This window comes from Rhincodon typus, chromosome 24 (genome assembly GCF_021869965.1).
Source record: "Rhincodon typus isolate 14 chromosome 24, sRhiTyp1.1, whole genome shotgun sequence".
NCBI lineage: Eukaryota > Metazoa > Chordata > Chondrichthyes > Orectolobiformes > Rhincodontidae > Rhincodon > Rhincodon typus.
The window spans coordinates 47,284,797-47,304,289 of NC_063355.1; the positions used below are offsets into that span (position 1 = coordinate 47,284,797).

The 19,493-nt window shown below is 42.1% G+C and overlaps 1 protein-coding gene across 1 annotated transcript in view; it reads right to left on the bottom strand.

The window, feature by feature from the left end:
• Positions 1 to 6,728: 6,728 nt before the first annotated feature.
• Positions 6,729 to 19,493, bottom strand: part of LOC109920113 (scavenger receptor class B member 1-like) — a 45,111-nt gene continuing 32,346 nt past the window's right edge. Inside the window, exons 9-12 of the mRNA XM_048611772.1 lie at positions 18,394 to 18,450; positions 14,589 to 14,741; positions 8,376 to 8,489; positions 6,729 to 7,032 (exon numbers count right to left, since the gene is read on the bottom strand). Coding sequence (XP_048467729.1) covers positions 8,376 to 8,489; positions 14,589 to 14,741; positions 18,394 to 18,450 — 324 coding nt within the window. The 3' untranslated portion in view covers positions 6,729 to 7,032. The remainder of the gene's footprint in view (positions 7,033 to 8,375; positions 8,490 to 14,588; positions 14,742 to 18,393; positions 18,451 to 19,493) is intronic.

Here is a 19,493-nt window from a genome sequence, read left to right on the forward strand (position 1 = left end):
TTATATTTCTGGACTTTTCATTTACCTTATCCTGCCCATGTCCATATGCCCACTGGACTATCTTAGTATTCCTTCTGTATCTGATTGGACCTTGCTCCTGTTTTTACATCGACTCAGTGCCCCACTCCCACTGCCAAACTAGTTTAAAACCTCCCCAACAGCATGAGCAACCCCTTGCAGCAAGGATAAAGCACCCAGTCTGGTTCAGGTAGAACCCATCCAGCTCGTACACATCCCCCCAACCCCAGAAACTCTCTTTATGATCCAACAGGCTTTAGATTTTAGTCTCCTGTCTTTGACCTTTTTTAGTTAATCTTGAATGATGGTTATGTCCCTTAGAATTGTTCTTATTTGTTGGAATGTGTCTACTCTGTGCTTTCTGGAATATCCTCTTCAATGTTTGCTACACATCTGTATTGATCTGTTGCTTTCGCTAACTCTACTTTCATGCCCTTGCATTTGCCCTTGCTTAAATTCAAAATAGTCTTGTACTCACACTTCTTTCCCTTAAACTGTAAACTGCAATCATATTCTGGTAACTGTGAACCAGGAGTGGTTTTACTGTGAGGTCAGTGATTAAACAGTCCCTGTTGTTCCCAGAAGCGAATGCAGCTTCCGATTATTTGTTTTTTTCTTTGTTTTTGCTGAATGAATTTGAATGTTTTCAGCTTTTTGAAGGTTTCCCAGTTGATGATGCTCCCAAATTGGACAATGAGAAGATTCTGGGCTACATTAGGCACTTGGAGAAGAACAGCCCTCCCTGAGACAGGGCTCTAAGAGGGGATGATGTTAAGGATGGGTAACCTGTGCAGCCTAGTTACTAAGTAGCAACACATTTCAGAACGCACTTTGTGATGAGGTGCCAGTCCTGCCACTCGTGTACCCTGAGAAGTGATTGCTTTTGGTTTCTCTCCAATGATGTGACCAGTGAAGGGCAGTTCCCAGTTAGTGGCATTTGATGGCTTGCCCTTAAAAACAGTAACAGCACAGGAATATCCCCAAAGTCCTGGGAGTGGCAAGGACGTCTGTTTCTGGTGAGAGAGGAATCAAACGAGTAGAAAGCCATGGAGACATGGTGCCCAGGTAATGAAGGAGGTTTCAGAGAATACTGTGAAAAACCTCACTAGTGCTGATTGGGAGAAACCATCCAGGATCCTCACCCATATTCACAAAGCCACTTTCTGGTAAAATTTAGCCCTGTTTTCATTTGTAAAAAACAGCTGGTGCTGGATATGACCTCCAAGAAAATGTGAGCTCTCCCTTGAAAATAAACACATAAAGGCAGAGAGAGGACACAAAGAGGAAATCCTAAACAGCAAATCATCCAAAACTTAGCCAGATGATGAGAGGCATAGAGTGTACAAGATGGTCAGAGGCATAGCGTGGATAGCCAGAGACTTTTTCCCAGGGTGGAAATGACTATTATGAGGGGGATAATTTTAAGGTGATTGGAGGAAGGTATAGGGGAGATGTCAGAGGTAGATTCTTCACACAGAGAGTGGTGGGCGTGTGGAATGCGCTACCGGCAGTGGTAGTGGAGTCAGATACTTTACGGACTTTTAAGCAACTCTTGGGTAGGCACATGGAGGATAGTAAAATGTAGGGTATGCAGGGTAGATTGATCTTAGTAGGATAATAGGTCAGCACAACATTGTGGGCTGAAGGGCCTGTACTGTGCTGTACTGTTCTATGTTTTATATTCTATGTTCTATGTTCTTAGCCATCGTGGTATCTTTTCTTATTTCCACCAGAACCTTCTGGGCATAGTTCAGCCTCCGTGGTCACCCACCTTCCACACTGAAATCCTCGCAAACAACCATGACAGATCAACAATAACAAGGGAGGTGATGGCCTAGTGGTATTATCGTTGGACTGTTAATCCAGAGACCCAGGTAACATTCTGGGGTTCTGGGTTCGAATCCCGCCAAGGCAGATGGTGGAATTTGAATTCAATAAATATCTGGAATTAAGAATCTAATGATGCCCACAGTGGATGAATCCACTGCCGATTGTCGGGAAAAACCCATCTGGTTCACTAATGTCCTTTAGGAAAGGAAACTACCATCCTTACCTGGTCTGGCCTACATGTGACTCCAGACCCACAGCAATGTGGGTGACTCTTAACTGCCCTCTGGGCAATTAGGGATGGGCAATAAATGCTGCCTGGTGAGTGAAGCCCTAATCCCATGAATAAATAACGAAGAAAAGGCCCCCACACCAGCCCCTATGGCACACTACTTGTAACATCCTGCCAACCAGAAAAAGACCCACTTATTCCTAGGCTCTGCTTCCTGCTAGCCAGCCAATCTATCCATGTTAATATGTTACACCCCACACCATCAGCTTTTGTCTTCCTCTAAAATGTTTGACATGGTACCTTATCAAATGCCTTCTGGAAATCTGAATGCAATACATCCACTGGTTCCCCTTTATCCACAGTACAAGTTACTTCCTCAAAGAATTCCAGTAAATTAGAATCACCCCAACGTGACAGTTTTCAGCATAAATGTTGACATAGGAAACTATAATGGAAAAATGTTGGAAGTGTTTATAGACATGGCAGAGATGATGGAAAACCAGTGTTTTTTATCTTTAATTTTCTTTTCATTTGGGTGTCGCAGGCTGGGCCCAGCATTTACTGCCTGTCCCTAGTTGCCCCTTGAAGGTGGTGGTGAGCTGCCTTCTTGAAACTGCAGTTGTAGGTTGAGTCACAATGCTGTTAGGGAGGGAATTCCAGGATTTTAACCCAGTGGCACTGAAGGAACAGCAATATATTTCCAAGTCAGATGGTGAGTGAATTTGCAGTTTGAGTGTTAATAAATAAACCAATTTCTGGAAAAGGATTTAATTAGTTTTAGCAGCCATCTTCTTTACATCACTTAGCAAAATATTCAGTACTATTATTAATAATGTTAAAATATTGCTACAAAATTTTAAAAAGTTTTTCTAGTTTTCTTAAATTATTCATAATGTTTATTAACAATTTTGTTTGAAACATATTATTTTTGATCTCCTATCAGTGTCTTGGAAGACACTGTATTAGGAGGATAATACACTCCCTGTATTAGGAGGATAATGACACCCGCTAATGATTTATGGATTATTCTCAGGTACAGCTGACGTGGAATATCTTGTTGTTGTTGTACTTTGAACTTAGACCTGGAAGATTGAGAATCAGGTGAGTGATCAATCATTTTGGACAGAAATAAGAAGAAATTTCTTCAACCATAGAATTATTCTTGATCCCAGACGATTTTAGATACTCAGCTGATGACTATTGTCAAAACCTTCATGAGTGTGTAAAGGAGCATGTCTTTTTATTTTTCTGTATTTTTGATTGCAGATTTAAATGGGAGAAAGATCGTTTTAAAAACCAAGGATTGTGGAAGGAATTGCTGCTCTTTGTAAAAGCAAGTTACTGAATCTCATTGTGAGTTATGTTTACACTTTTGCTTGTAGTGGCAGAGGCTATTTGCAGATGGGTCAACACTAGGGGGAATGTATAAGATGAGATATGGACTGGCGACAGGTTGCTGATTAGTTTGTGGGGCAGTGACCAATTGTGGATGCCAAAAGCCATTAGCTTGATAACAACTGTCTGTTTGGTTCATGGGAGGCTAAAACAGCTTGTAGGTGTGAACAATACTGGCAGAAGTTTTTGAAAAGCTGCCAGGGCAGATGCTGTGTCTCTCTATCCAGTAAAATACCTAAAGACTGAGGAAAGTCAATTTATTTTTCCTCCCAGTAATTGTAACCTGTGGCCTTTAACCAGTAACTAAGAAGTGTTGCAGTTAGTACTGATCGCCTGTGCCTCCTATAAGGAAGTGCAGAGAACCTGAAAAGTGAGATTGTTGAACAGAAAATCCTGGCGAACAATAAGATGACTGGAGGAAATCCTGTGAACTGCTGCCTCCAAAGTTTTCCTTCTATCCATAACACCAATGTTTTTGGTCTGTCTGAGTCTGGCTGTATGTGTGTTGGGGAGTTTTAAAAGGGGCAGGGGTTGGAGATTTAACCAAGAGTTATATATCAACAGTTCACAATTGTTTACCTGTGGTTAGAATATGTTTATTGTAATACATAGTAAGATGGGGAACAAATATTATCCTTGCTAATGAGATAAATCCCATAAAATAATTTTTAAAAATCAACGGATTTTGGGGAATGAAGAGATTTGGGACAATTTGTGAAGGTGAAGTTAGATAAGAGATTGGCAATGATCTTATTGAACGGTGAAACATACTGGAGGGGCCGAATGGCCTGTTCCCACTTCTTGTGTTGTAATCACAAACCATTGGAACGTGAGAGCTGAAGCCACCAGCCCTGAAGCTGACGGAGGCTCACACAAACTGATAACAGGAGTCATGGTCAGAGAGGCAGACAACAACAAGATTTATATAACACCTTTAACAAAATAAAATATCCCAAGGTGCTCCCAAGATTATTGTAAAATAAAATATGACATCTAGCCATATAAGGAAATACTAGACCAGCTGGGGTTAAGAAGTGGATTAAAGAAGGAGTGAGAGAATGAGAGGGTTAGGGAGGAAATTCCACAGATTAGCTACTAATGAGAGATTAAAAATGGAAATGCACAAAAGGCTGGGATTAAGGGCCACAGATACTTGGGAGAGTTTATGAGTCTGAATGGTTCCCAAGAAAGGGAGGGTGCGATCATGGAGGGATTTGAAAACTAGGATGATTTTTTTAAAAACTGAGCTGTTCTTTCAGTGGGAGCCAGTGTGAGTTAATGATCACAGGGATTAATGAGCATGGGGGTTAATGATCACGGGGGTTAATGATCATGGGAGTTAATGATCACGGGGGTTAATGATCACAGGGATTAATGATCATGGGGGTTAATGATCACGGGGGTTAATGATCATGGGGGTTAATGATCACGGGGGTTAATGATCATGGGAGTTAATGATCACGGGGGTTAATGATCATGGGGGTTAATGATCACGGGGGTTAATGATCATGGGGGTTAATGATCATGGGGGTTAATGATCACGGGGGTTAATGATCATGGGCGTTAATGATCACGGGGGTTAATGATCATGGGAGTTAATGATCACGGGGGTTAATGATCATGGGGGTTAATGATCACAGGGGGGTTAATGATCACAGGGGGGTTAATGAGCACGGGGGGTTAATGGGCACAGGGGGTAATAGGCACAGGGGTAATGGGCAACAGGACTTGGTTTGAAGTAAGACATGAGCAATAAAGTTTTGGATGACCCCAAGTCTCCAGAGGAGAAAATGTGGAACATGCTGAATTAGTCAAGACAAGAGATAATGAATATATGAGTCAGGGCTTCAGCAGGGAAGGTGACTGAGACCTGGGCAGAGTCAGGTGATAAATTCAAGGTGGAAATAGGCAGAAGGCTAGAAGTGCACCTCCAAGTCAAATGTGGAATAAAGATTTTGAAGACAGTAATTCTAGATAGTTACTAGGGGCAAGGATAATGGTACAGAAAAAGACCATTCAGCCCATTGGTCTATGGCAGCTCTTTGTGGAGCAAACCATTCTGTCCCATTCAGCTGCTCTGGCCCTTTAATTCTGCAGTTTAATTCCTTTTGAGTGTCCATCCAATTTTCTTTTGAAACCTTTCCTCCCTTCTCATGGGCAGTAACTTTCAGTTCATTAATACTCGCTGTGTGAAGAACCTCTTGCTGACATCTTCCTCAGAACTCACCAACAACTTGTCTCAACCTCAGTCATTTACCTGAGTTCCTGTCCTCTTTACAGTAGAGCCATCTAGGCACAGATTGGTCTCAATCCCAAACAAATCCAGTGGAACCCGACCAAACAACCCGGAGAATGAACATCTTCATCTTCACCTAAACGTCATATTACAAATGTCATTGTCAGAAACACTCATGGGAAATGTGGACAGGATGTGTTTACATTGCAACCTCCCGTGACAGCATGTTCCAGGATCAGTAACACTCCCTGTGTAACAACCCTGTTCCTGATATCTCCCTCAGAACACTATCTACTAAATTCCATCTTCTACATGCTCATCCATTCTGCTAGTAGCCTGCTAATGTCCCCTGATTGAAATCACATTCACAGTTTGCCTTTGTTCCAAGTTGATATTATTGGCAAATTTTGGAAGGTTACTCTGTTCTCTGAAATCCAAGTAATTTATGTACATGTCAAATGGAGCCATGGCCCTAACACTGAACTTTCCCACCTGAAATCCCTGAAATTCTGTCCTTAAGCCATTTTATTAAAAATCCAATTGAATGATGAACCACCCAATTCCACTAAACACACTTTTGTTAATCAGCTTTTATTTATTGAACCCCTGCAGGGTGGAAACAGGCCATTTGGTGCAACAAGTCCAAACCAACTCTCCAAAGAGCATCCCACACAGACCTACTCCCCTACCCTATCCCTGTAACCCTGCATTTCCCATGGCTAATTCACCTAACCTACACATCCCTGAACACTACGGGCAATTGAGCATGGCCAATCTACCTACCCTGCACATCTTTGGACTGTGGGAGGAAACTGGAGCACCCGGAGGAAACCCACGCAGACACGGGGAGAATGTGCAAACTCCACACAGACACCGAGGGTGGAATCAAACCCAGGTCTCTGACGCTGTAAGGCAGCCGTGATAACCACTGAGTCACCATGCCACCCTATTCATGTAGTATTTTGTCTAATACTTTCTTAAAATCTATACAGACAATATCCACTGCAAATTCTTCATCTGTTCCTTCATCACAGAAATTCATTTTTATTCATTCAGCACAATCTGCCCTTTACAAGTCTACACTCGCTCTCATTCATTAACACAAATGCAGCTCTGGTTAAGATTTTCCTTTTTCTTGTTTTGTAAACACTACTGAGAGATTACAGATTTTTGATATGTTAGCAAAAATTACAGAACAACATGATTGTGATCAGTTCAGATTCCAAATTCATTCCATTCATCAGTCAGCAATTCCAGATCAGTAAATGTAGCTAAGGCATCTTTCTGGAACTTTCTTCTTTCCTTCTTCCTGGATCTGAACGTGCTAAAAAAGAAAGATGAGATTTACCAGTGACATTGGGCGTATAGAGGGCCACTGGGACACAGGGTTTAGGGGAATGGGGTGAAGGGGGCAATGGGGCTCTGGGGCATTAGGGGGTACTGGGGCAACTAGGTACAGGAACACTGGGGGTAAGGGGGTACCGGAGCAATTAGTACAGAGACACTGGTACACTTGGATAATGGGGCTTGGGGGTGCTGGAACACTAGGGGGTTGTGGGTCACTGGCATCACAATGGCACTGGGGCAGGGGATAGAGGCAGAGGGGCATTCAGAAGGACATTAAACTTTGTGGTAGATGTTGGACATTTGGAATGTTAATGACCTGTTAGTGGAAAATATCAGTTCAGACATACCGCAAAATATGGAACTGATCAGTGTTTGATGCATTAATTTACTTTTACTCTGCAATAAATTATTCGATGAACTTGGGGAGACAGCAACTGGAATTTCCTTCTCACTGTTACAAACCTCAAGTGTGTTAAGTGACATGATATTCTCTCCCCACTCTGTTCATCACCTCCTTCAGCATATCCCCAAAGCCCCAAAACCCCCCAAACACATGATTCTTCAATTCCTCAAATACCCGATCCCTAAATCCACCAAACACCTCTTCCTCAAACCCTCAAACACCCGATCCCCAAACCCCACAAACACCCGATCCCCAAACCCCCCAAACACTTGATCCCCAACACCTGTCCCCTATCACCTGAACTCCAAACACCCTCAAAACACCCAATCCTATATTCACCAAATACCCGATCCCCAACCCCCCAAACACTCGATCCCCAAACCCCCAAATACCCAATCCCTAAATCCACCAAACACTCAATCCCAAACCCTCCCCAAACATACCATCCCCAAACCCCCCAACACCCGATTCCCAAATCCACCAAACACTTGATCCCTAACCCACCCTCCTAACAGTTGATCACCAAACCCCCAACACTTGATCACCAAACCCCCCAAACACATGATCCCCAACACCTCTCCCATCACCTGACCCCCAAACACCCCACAAACACGATCCCCAAACCCTCCCAAACACCTGATCCCTAAATCCACCAAACACTCGATCCCCAATGTCGTCCCCCAAACATTCGATCCCCAGACCTCCCAAACACCTGATCCCTAAACCCCCCTAAGACCCCAACCCAAGCCTCTTAAAGTTCCATTCCAAACCCCCTCAAATATCCAATGCCTACACCTCATCAAACTCCCTCATAACACCCCATACTCCTCCCCTCATCTCCTCCCTCCCACTCCCACCTCCTTTCAAACACCTCTCCTCAATCTGGAGGAGGAGATGGGCTGAAGTCTAAAACCCACCTAGAGACGAGATTGAGTTTTCAGCTTCTGATCAGCATTCACCAAAACTGAGGCTCTCCCAGAAGCGGCAGATTTATCACCAATCCACTTTGTGCTTGAGTTTCTGTCTTTGTTCTGGAAAAGAAATGAGAATAATCCTCAAGAAAAACAAGCTGAGGATTCATTTTCCAAAAATCCCAATCCAGATCTCATTCACAGTTTGCAGCTTGAACAGCGAACAGAAGGAATGTATAAATGGTGAATCATTAATTAATTGTATAATTATTAGTGATGGATTATTAATTAATACCATACAACCCCTACAGTGTGGAAACAGGCCATTCAGCCCAACAAGTTCACACTACCCCTCTGAAGAGCATCCCACCCAGACCCATTCCCCTACCCTTCCACATTTAACCCACCTAACCCAAACACCCCTAAGCACTATGAGCAATTTAGCACACCCAATCCACCTAACCTGCACATCTTTGGACCGTGGGAGGAAACCCACGCAGACACGGGGAGAATGTGCAAACTCCACACAGTCGCCCGAGACTGGAATCGAACCCAGGTCCCTGGCGCTGTAAGGCAGCAGTGCTAACCCCTGAGCCACCATGCTATGCAGAAATTCTTACTCACTTCTTACAAGACAAATACAAGGTGTTTATAGAGAACCTTGCACGGATTTAAACTTGAATAACGACAGGTATGCATGTGACCGAAGCAAATAGAAATGCCATTTGTTTGCTTCAAGTCTTAAAAGAACATGGTTTAAATTTCCAGCTTTCAACATGATTGGTATCTTTGGCAATACATTGTCCAATCCAATTTTCCAACTCATTTGTAAATATTTCTTTAGACTGTGTTATTTTAGGAGCATTAACACAGCGTTAACAACATTATAAATGCCTAACATTAAAATGAAAATTAATTCATGATTTCATATTCCATTTATAGTTCTGTTTCAGTCATATGCACAAAGTTATTGAATATACAGGACCTCACGAACATGGTTTATAATTGAGGGTGGGAGTCGTCCTGATAAAAGGGAGTCTAAGCTCTGAGGGTTCCAGCTTAAACTGATTCCATTGGGACTGAGTGTAGTTCTGAAGAAACCACAGACATGCACTTTTGGAAGGAATTCAACTGAAGAATAGCCAAAATCAGGACTGCTTGGTCTCACACCCTCCCAGAACCTAAAGGCAACTAACATTCTGATGAAGAGTCATCTAAACTCGAAATGTTAGCTTGCTCTCTCTCCACGGATGCTGCCTGACCTGCTGTGATCTCCATCATTTTTTGTTTTCAGTACAGATTCCAGCATCTGCAGTAATTTGCTCCTACAAGGCTACTTTTAGTTGCCTGGTTGAAACCAATGAAACAACAGTTGAAGTGACAGTCCACTTTTCCAGAAAAGGCACAAGGGAGATGATGTGGACCTGTAGGTAATTAGAAAGTCTTCCTTCAGGAAACACATGCAAATTTAAGGATCCAATCCCACCATCACTTTTTGCTGGTTAATACTGTTGAAAGGATCTCCAACTGGGCCTAGGATACAGCAAATTCTGAGCTAGTAAATTCATTCAAGAAAATCTTTTGTCGTGATAGGGTTTAACGAATATGTAGATAAGCCTGAGGTCACTGTGACTTCAATAGTCATGTGTTAGTGTTCCATTAAGACATTGGACTCTGTCCAGTTCACCTCTAGCCTTGCCATCATGTCCAATGAACATCAAACAATAGTTTAACAGTTATTAAGGAGTCTGGTCTGAGACTGTAGAAAGACCCTAAAAACCCAATTACCTATAAAAAATCTACCAAAGATATTTTAAGATGATTGGTATCATAAAAATTGTACAGGCCATTCAGCCCATTGATTCTGTGCTGGTTCACTAGAAGATCTCTCCATTTCATTCCAACTCTCTTGACCCATAGACTTTAAAGCGCTGCTTTGTCAAATATTTCAATTCTTCCCTTTTCTGCCCCTCCCACTCCCAAAATGATTTCTGGCTGGGCCTTTCTGCATGCTGATCTCCTTCCACTTGAAAAATGACTCCCTGTCTTGGATGAAGATGACACTTTAGCCCACTTACCTGCAATGGTCCCGAGTACCAGCTCTACTGTCTCCCCATTCAAGGATCTGGTTATTTCATAAAATAGTTCCCAGTCACCTGACCACAAATATCTTTTGATGCTACACTCCTGCTCGATCTAGCATTTGGGTGTGTGCATAATGTTATCAATAATTATTCTCACTCAGCACGACACACTGCACAAGAGTTGTTGAATAATCATGGGTGAAGTTAATGTTGCTTTTTCCTCCAACATATGCGCCAATCTCATGCTTTGTATGTCAAAAGTCAAGATAATTGCCACACAAACACATGATCAAGTGGCATGGACTTGAGCCTCCTCCTAGGCCGATGTCATCAACAGTGCAGTATTTTAACTTATTGCCCCTTTTTATTGACTGTTTGCTCATATGTCTCATCTTATCTTTCTGTTCAACACTGGTCAGAAAAATGAAACTTTTGCTCTTGGTGTTGAGAACTCCTCCTTGGCCACCTCACTGCGATTTTCCTAACCTCCTTACCATTGGCCATGTTGTTTAGAGGCTGGGAAGATTCCACACTAAAACTTTACACACCAGAAAGAAGTTAGAAGTAGTGTAGTGATAAAGTCACAGGAAACTAGCAGCCCAAGTGAATGCTTTAGGGTTGTGGCTTCAAATCTCACTATTCCAACTGGTAAAATGTAATTTTTTTTATTCACTTACAGGATTTCGTTGGAACTGATTAGACTGGCATATATTGACCACCCTTAATTGTCCTTCAGAAGCACAAATCCAATTCATAAAATCTGGAATTGAAAACTAGTAACAGTGACCATAAAACTATCATTGGCTGTTGTAAAAGCCCATCTGATTCATTAATATTCTTTATGGAAGGAAATCAGCTGTCCTTATCCAGTCTAGTCTGCAACCTCATGGCAATGTAGTTGATTCTTAAATACACTTTGAAAAGGCCCAGCAAGGCACAAAGTTCAGGGGCAATTAGAGATGGGCAACAAATGCTGGCCTTAGCTTTGACACCTACATCCTTTGAAAGAATATTTTAAAATAATACACCCTTTATAGATCAAGGTGTCACTCATTACACCCTCTTCAGGTCTGCCTACATCAAGTGTTGAAATACTTGGCTGAAAACTGATGGAAAACAAGCTAACGATACATTCCAGCCAAATATAGGGTACGCCATTAACCTACTTTACTTCTTTGCCTGATCAACCTTATTAATGCTGAACAGTTTGTAATATGTTTTGCACAATCTCAACATGTTGTATTCTAAAAGATGGTGCTTCTTACTGAAATCCCCCTGTGGGCAGGTCCAATCTCCCTGTGTTCAGATTAGAATGGCTGCACACAGTGAGAGCTGGATTAATTTTCCAGTACCAATATTACTGAGCACCTCAGAGTCAGTCTGCTCGAATCTGCTCAAAAAGTTGTCAATCACGTTAAGCAAAGTGAAAGGGGCACCAGGAACAAAGATAAATCTTATTATATAAGATCAGTGACAAAACAAAGATCCCCCAAAACTGAGGTAATGTAAGGGTTTAATAAAAGTTTGGTCATAATGGGGTTTAGGAAGGTTGCAAAAGATGAGAAGGAAGTGGAACAGGGTTCCAGAAGAGAATCTCAGAACAACCTTCATGTAACCATTGTCAATCATTCACCCACTTACCACTTAGTCTTCACAGGCAACAAATTTGGGATTGGGATTAGGGATAGGGATTAGGGATAGGGATTAGGACTGATTAGGGATAGTCAACATGGCTTTGTGTGTGGGAAATCATGTCTCACGAACTTAACTGAGTTTTTTAAGGAAGTAACGAAGAGGACTGATGAAGGCAGAGCAGTGAATGCGATCTGTATGGACTTCAGTAAGGTGTTTGACAAGGTTCTTCTTGGTAGACTGATTAGCAAGGTTAGATCACATGGAGTACAGGAAGAACTAGCCATCTGGATGCAGAACTAGTTGAAGGTCGAAGGTGGTGGTGGAGGTTTTCATTCTGGAGGCCTGTGGCCAGTGCCACAAGGTTCGGTGCTGGGTCCACTGCTTTTTATCATTTATATAAATGATGTGGATGAGAACATAACGGGTATGGTTAGTAAGTTTGCAGATGACACCAAAATTGGAAACGTAGTGAACAATAAAGAAGGTTACCTCAGAGTAGAATGGGATCTTGATCAGATGGGTCAATGGGTGAAAGAGTGGGAAATGGAGTTTAATTTAGATAAATATGAGGTGCTGCATTTTGAAAAGGCAAATCAGGGCAGGACTTATACACTTCATGGTACAGTCCTGGGGAGTGTTGCTGAACAGAGAGACCTTGGAGTGCAGATTCATAGTTTCTTGAAAGTGGAATCACAGGTAGATAGGGCGGTGAAGAAGGTGTTTGGTACGCTTGGAACAAAAACAAAGTTGCTGGAAAAACTCAGCAGGTCTGGCAGCACCTGTGGAGGAGAAAACAGAGTTAACGTTTCGGGTCCAGTGACCCTTCCTCAATTCTGAGTTCTAAAGTATTCTGTTCTAATGTATTCAGCGTTGGAAACAATGGTTGCAGCATCTGTAAACCAACTGTGAGACTGAGGAAGATTGTCTCCAACATCTCTCAAAGGAATTGAGAAAATCAGGCTGTGCACAGTTAGGCTTTAAATTGTCCATTTTCTTCCAAAATAAAAGAGAGTCAGTGTGTGAATGATAGCTAATTCTACCATGATACAAGGTTATGGAGACAGGTTTTGACATGGGAAGGGTTTCTAAGGGATCCCTGAAATTCACAGACACAGGCAGCCTACTAACGATCTGGGAGAGAAGGATCTGAGGAAGCCTGAGTGTTTCAGTGATTTACAGGATAGTAACTGTGAGCTCAGACTGAAATTACACTGAAAGAAAATCAAACTGAAAGAACACATCCATGAGGATTTGAAACAAGGCTGGAAGATTTGCCTACTTTGTGCTGAGAGTGGGAAACAGCAGGAAACATCCTAAATGTGATGGCAGTTTTGAAATTGAAGTTTCCAGGCTTTGAAAGGAAAAGAAAGAAACTGAAGTACCTAAGTACCTCTGTACCTAAGATGATGCTGATTCATTTGAATACATATGACAATAAAGCTAATTCAATTGAATAGAAGTGAACTCTTAGGAGCTAGGCAGTCATCTTGGACTGGCTCTGGGAAAATTGACTGATACTTTAGCAAACACTTAAGATTTAGTCTAAAGTGGGTTTTTCAGTTCTGTTAAAACTAAAAAGGGGAACGTTCTCTGCTATGATTTAAAGTTTAAACTGACCACAAAAGCAATATTTAAATGATAATGCTCGTAGTTTGGTTACTACAGTAAAAGTTTTAAAAAGAGAAATATTGTTGTGTCATTCTTTCAGCTATCAACTGGAATTTCTAATTGCATTTTTCAAAATTATGGGAATCATAACACATTATCCAAGACAAAGCAGCTGCTTGAACAGCATCAAGTCCATCAACACAAGCATCCACTCCCTCCACCACCGACACTCAGTAACAGCAGTGTGTACCATCTACAAGATGCACTGCAGAAATTCACCAAAGATCCTTAGATGGCACCATCCAAACCCACGACCACTTCCATCTAGAAGGACAAAGGCGGCAGATACATGGGAACACCATCCCCTGCAAGCTCCTTTCAAGCAACTCAACATCTTAACTTGAAAATATATCACCGTTCCTTTACTGTCATTGCGTCAAAATGCTGGAATTCCCTCCCTAAGGTCATTGCGGGTCTATCTACAGCACATGGACTGCAGCAGTTCAAGAAGGCAGCTCACCCCCACCTGAAGGGCATCTAGGGACAGGACAATAAATACTGGCCCAGCCAGCAACACCCACGTCTGGAGAGGTGAAGAGTGTTAAAAGAAATTCTTTTCAACAATATGAGTTTTAATAGAAGCACATTCCCTTTTCACATTATGTTTGTAGTTTCCAACTATCAATTTATTGGTCCTTAGTTAAATATTTACATCATTCACTGCAATTTTTTATGTTTGTCTAAGGCTAAGCTTTGAGAATATTATTTCTCCTGCAATTAGTATCAATTTTAGGTAAATGCACTTGTATTTAAGATGGGTTTCTTGGTGCAAATTGTCAAAGCTGATGATGAACATACAAATTGTGTTCTATGGGCTATTCATTTTTCTCACCTGTTGCAGAAGAATGATTCCGAGAATTGCAGCAACAACCAGCAGCAAGGCCCCAAGCCCCAGGAGGATGAATTGGACATACTGGAGAACCCTTGGTATGACCACCATGAAGGTGTAAAAATTGTCTAGAATTGGACCATCAATGTTCGCACTCTGAAGGAAACACAATTCGTCAACATGAACCAATTGATAACTGCACTAAAAGACATTGATTCTGCTTTACATTATTAATGAAATCATGTTACTGGGCCCTGGTGAGTGTTGTCGAACAAAGAGACCAAGGGGTGCAGGTACATAATTCCTTGAAAGTGGAGTCACAGATAGACAGGGCAATGAAGAAGGCATTTAGCATGCTTGCCTTCATTGGTCAGTGCATTGAGTATAGCAGTTAGGATGTCATGTTGCAGCTGCACAAGACATTGGTGAAGCCACTTTTAGAATATTTTGCATGATTCTAGTCACTCCTCTGTAGGAAGGATGCTGTTAAACTGGAAAGGCTACAGAAAAGATTTACAAGGAGGTTACTGGGACTGGAGGGTTTGAGTTATAACGAGAGGCTGAATAGGCTGGGAGATTTTTCCTTGGAGTGTCAGAGGCTGAGGGGTGACTTTATAGAGATTTATAAAATCATGAGGGGCATAGATATGGTGAATAGCCAAGATCTTTTCCTCAGAGTATGGGAGTCCAAAACTAAGGGGCATAGGTTTAAGGTGAGAGGGAAAAGATTTAAAAGGGACCTGAGGGGTCTTTTTCATGCAGAGGGCAGTGCATGGATGGAACGAGCTGCCAAAGGAAGTTGTAGAAGTGGGTACAATTACAGCATTTAAAAGAGATTTGGTCAGGTACATGAATAGGAGGGGTTTAGAGGGATATGGACCAAATGCAGGCAAATGGGACTAGTTAAGTTCAGGAAACCTGATTGGAATGGACTAGTTAGACTGGAAAGTCTAATTTCCTGTTTTATGACTCTATGACACTAATTTGTGAATTTGTTCATGTCTTTTTGATATTGTTGCTGCTTTGTATCTCTTCCTTTTTCTAAAGGCTGCTCCTTCTTAAATGTTGTTGACCAATCAGGAGGTTCCTGTTGATTTTCCCCTGAAGAGTGAATGATAAAATCTCACATGCAGCTGATGGATAACAACATTTTAACTTCTGTTAATGGTATAAAAGTTGCAAATGTTTTACGTAGCATTGACACTAATTCTAAAGTTAAAATGAACCCAGGCTGGATTAAATTCCTCAGCTGGCTGTTGATTCTGTGCAATCAGAGTAAACAGTGCAAGTTGTTCCTGCTGATCAGTGAATTGGACACGAAAATAAATTATAGTCAGGATATTGAGTAAAATAATGGAAGAAACTGAAGTGATGTCTTCATCCACCCAGGGTCATAATATAGAGATAAAAGCACAATACAGTGGACAATAAGTCAATTACTTAACCTAATTAAAGTTGTAGCCTCCAACTAATAATCCAGGAAGAACCTCTGTCTTTCTCAAAATATTTTTATGACGCCAATTGAATACATCTGGGTCAAAAACATATCTTTTCCTGACCCTCTTTTTAATCTTCACAAAATCACTAAGATCATTCTCAACATTTTCAACTGCAACTTATTCCCAATAAAGATTTCTCATCATTCTAACAGGCTGAACAGTTTCCGTTTTCCCTGATCAAAAGTCTTACTGTAATCACTAAAACACATAAATACACAATTCTTCATTTCTCTGGCTCTGTCTAATGGCATGTTTATCATATGGTAGAATTTCTCATTCCTCTACTGTTAGGGGATCCATTAATGACTCCTACCTGTGTTTTCTGATTCCTGTTATTCCTAATCACACAAACTGATTCTATTTCCTGAATCTTCCAGCCCAAGATCATTTCTCATTACTCTGCTTATTCTTTACTCTCAAGTCTACCCATCCTCCTTTTCACTTTATCTTTCTTTTCTAAATCTTGTGTAATTTGGAATATTTATTCCCAAACCTTGGTTACCTTGTAACCATGTGCACACAATGGTGTTCAGATGAAAACTCTCTCCCAAAAGTATGAAGTGATTCATTTGGAAGGTTGAATTTGAATGCAGAATGCAGGGTTAATGGCAGGATTCTTGGCAGTGTGGAGGAACAGAGGGATCTTGGGGTCCACATCCATAGATCCCTCAAAGTTGCCACTCAAGCTGATAGGGTTGTAAAGAAGGCGTATGGTGTGTTGGCTTTCATTGGCAGGGGAATTGAGTTTAAGAGCTGTGAGGTTATGCTGCAGCTCTATAAAACCCTGGTTAGACCACACTTGGAATATTGTGTTCAGTTCTGGTCACCTCATTATAGGAAAGATGTGGAAGCTTTAGAGAGGGTGCAGAGGAGATTTACCAGGATGCTGCCCGGACTGGAGGGCAGGTCTTATGAGGAAAGGTTGAGGGAGCGAGGGCTTTTTTCATTGGAGCGAAGAAGGATAAGAGGTGCCTTGATAGAGGTGTACAAGATGATGAGAGGCATAGATAGAGTGGATAGTCAGAGACTTTTTCCCAGGGCAGAAATGACTATTAGGAGGGGGCATAATTTTAAGATGATTGGAGGAAGGTATAGGGGAGATGTCAGAGGTAGGTTCTTCACACAGAGAATGGTGGGCGTGTGGAATGCGCTGCCGGCAGTGGTAGTGCAGTCAGATACTTTAGAGACTTTAAGCGACTCTTGGATAGGCACATGGAGGATAGTAAAATGTAGGGCATGCAGGGTAGATTGATCTTAGTAGGATAATAGGTCGGCACAACATGGTGGGCCGAAGGGCCTGTACTGTGCCGACCTATGATGTCAGTAGTTTGATTTCTGCAGCCTCTTGGCTGTTCTGAGCTGGCAGCTCCTTCATTTAGCAAGACCAGCAGCTCTCCAACACCTCCAGCAGCTCTCCAACACCTCCAGCAGCTCTCCATCACCTCCAGCAGCTCTCCAACACCTCCAGCAGCTCTCCATCACCTCCAGCAGCTCTCCAACACCTCCAGCAGCTCTCCAACACCTCCAGCAGCTCTCCAACAGCTCCAGCAGCTCTCCATCACCTCCAGCAGCTCTCCAACCCCTCCAGCAGCTCTCCAACCCCTCCAGCAGCTCTCCATCACCTCCAGCAGCTCTCCAACACCTCCAGCAGCTCCCAGTGACACAGGATGTGGTCAGGCAGCTGTCTAGATTGTTGCTTGCTTGCTTTCCCAGTTATTCCAAATACTAGACAGTGTGGACGTCCTGTACTGAACATGCCACAGGATGGAGTTCTGGCTGCTCTGTTCTCAGACATATCCCCCCACGTTTCCTGTATCTTTTTGAACTGTTCACTGTGGGGACCTGCTCTCTATTTGATTTTGTTTTATGCTAAAATGGAAAGTGGAAAATTGACTGCCTCCACCTTGAATTATAGATGGGTGGTCAGCCAGAGGACACAGTCCCATCTGTTGAGCGATGTGTAATAACATCTTTGAACAGGTTGCTCAAAAATATCTACTGTTACCACCTTCAAAGGGTTTACACTTCTGGTTAGAAGAGTAAGCAGGAGCTTCTTCTATTACCTTTCATTCCATCAATAAACTGGCCCTGAAGGAACCAAGAAGATTCTGTCAGTTAATCCTGTAAAACCCTTCATTGGTTGAGTTCTCTGGGACTGAATACTGAACCCTATTTCTCTAGCTTTCCTTTAACAAAAACAGAAGAGGCAATTTCTTTCAGTTTGCGAGCTTCACTCTGGGAACAAATCAGTCCCCATGTTCTACATGTCATTGGGTAGAGGAGAAATTGACCAAATGTGATTAACTTACCTCATCAAACCAAATTAAAGGGAGCAGCATAGTCTGCATTTTTCCAGTAATTCTAAAGGACAGATGGAAAAGGTTATGGTGTTACACAATAAACTACATAAACATTTCAGAATTTGATCACATGCACAATCAACAATTACATTTTGACCTTGTTTCGTGAGTCCCTGGATAAATGTTTTCAAGATGAGATAACATTCTCTACCACCTGTTTGTAATGAAAGGAATCTTATTTGTTATTTGGTGTCAAAGAACATTATCACCTGGAAAGTACTTGTTCTTGCACTATCACCGGGCTGTAATTTATATCAGTGTCAAATTAAATTGGTCAACAGATTACAAACTGAGTCAGTGATATCTCATGACTGCAGTTCACTATCTCTTTGCAATTCCTTGTGCCAGGATGACATCAGCAGAGAATGTCACCAACTGCTCATTGTGCTGTTTCAAAACAGAACTCTTGTTCTGTGGGAACTGGGGCTCCAGAAGCTTCCGATTCTGTTATTGACCAAACAGACAATACCAGCAGCTTTCGGAATACCAGAGACAACATTTGTAGTTTTGCCATTTCAGTGTGGGGTACTGTGACAGACACTATCATTGAGCTGCAGATGGAGAGCTAGCAGCAGCTGTTGTGGAGTGATGGTTGGCTGAAGATCCTCTTAGATTAGGTTTTCACTGATATTCTCGGTTCATAATCCCCATTGTACTGCCTGCATTTACAGTAGAGGCTGGGTCATCCCAGGAACGTGTAAAATGTCTGTCTCTTCTGGGAAAAACAGTCACCAGATCTTTTACAAAAACCAAAAGAACTGCAGACGTTGTAAATCATCAAGAAGTTGCTGGAAAAGCTCAGCAGGTCTGGCAGCATCTGTGAAGGAAAAAATAGAGTTAATGTTTTGGGTCAGGTGACCCTTCCTCAGAACCCTTCCGAGACCTGCTGCGCTTTTCCAGCAACTTTGTTTTTGTGCCAGATCTTTTCAACCACCTCAAAAGCAGATGGACTTTAAACCTTTCAAATAGAAATAGCAACTGAGACAATGTGGCCCTCACAGTAGCACTGACCCTCCGACAGTGCGGGACTCCCTCAGCACTGACCCTCA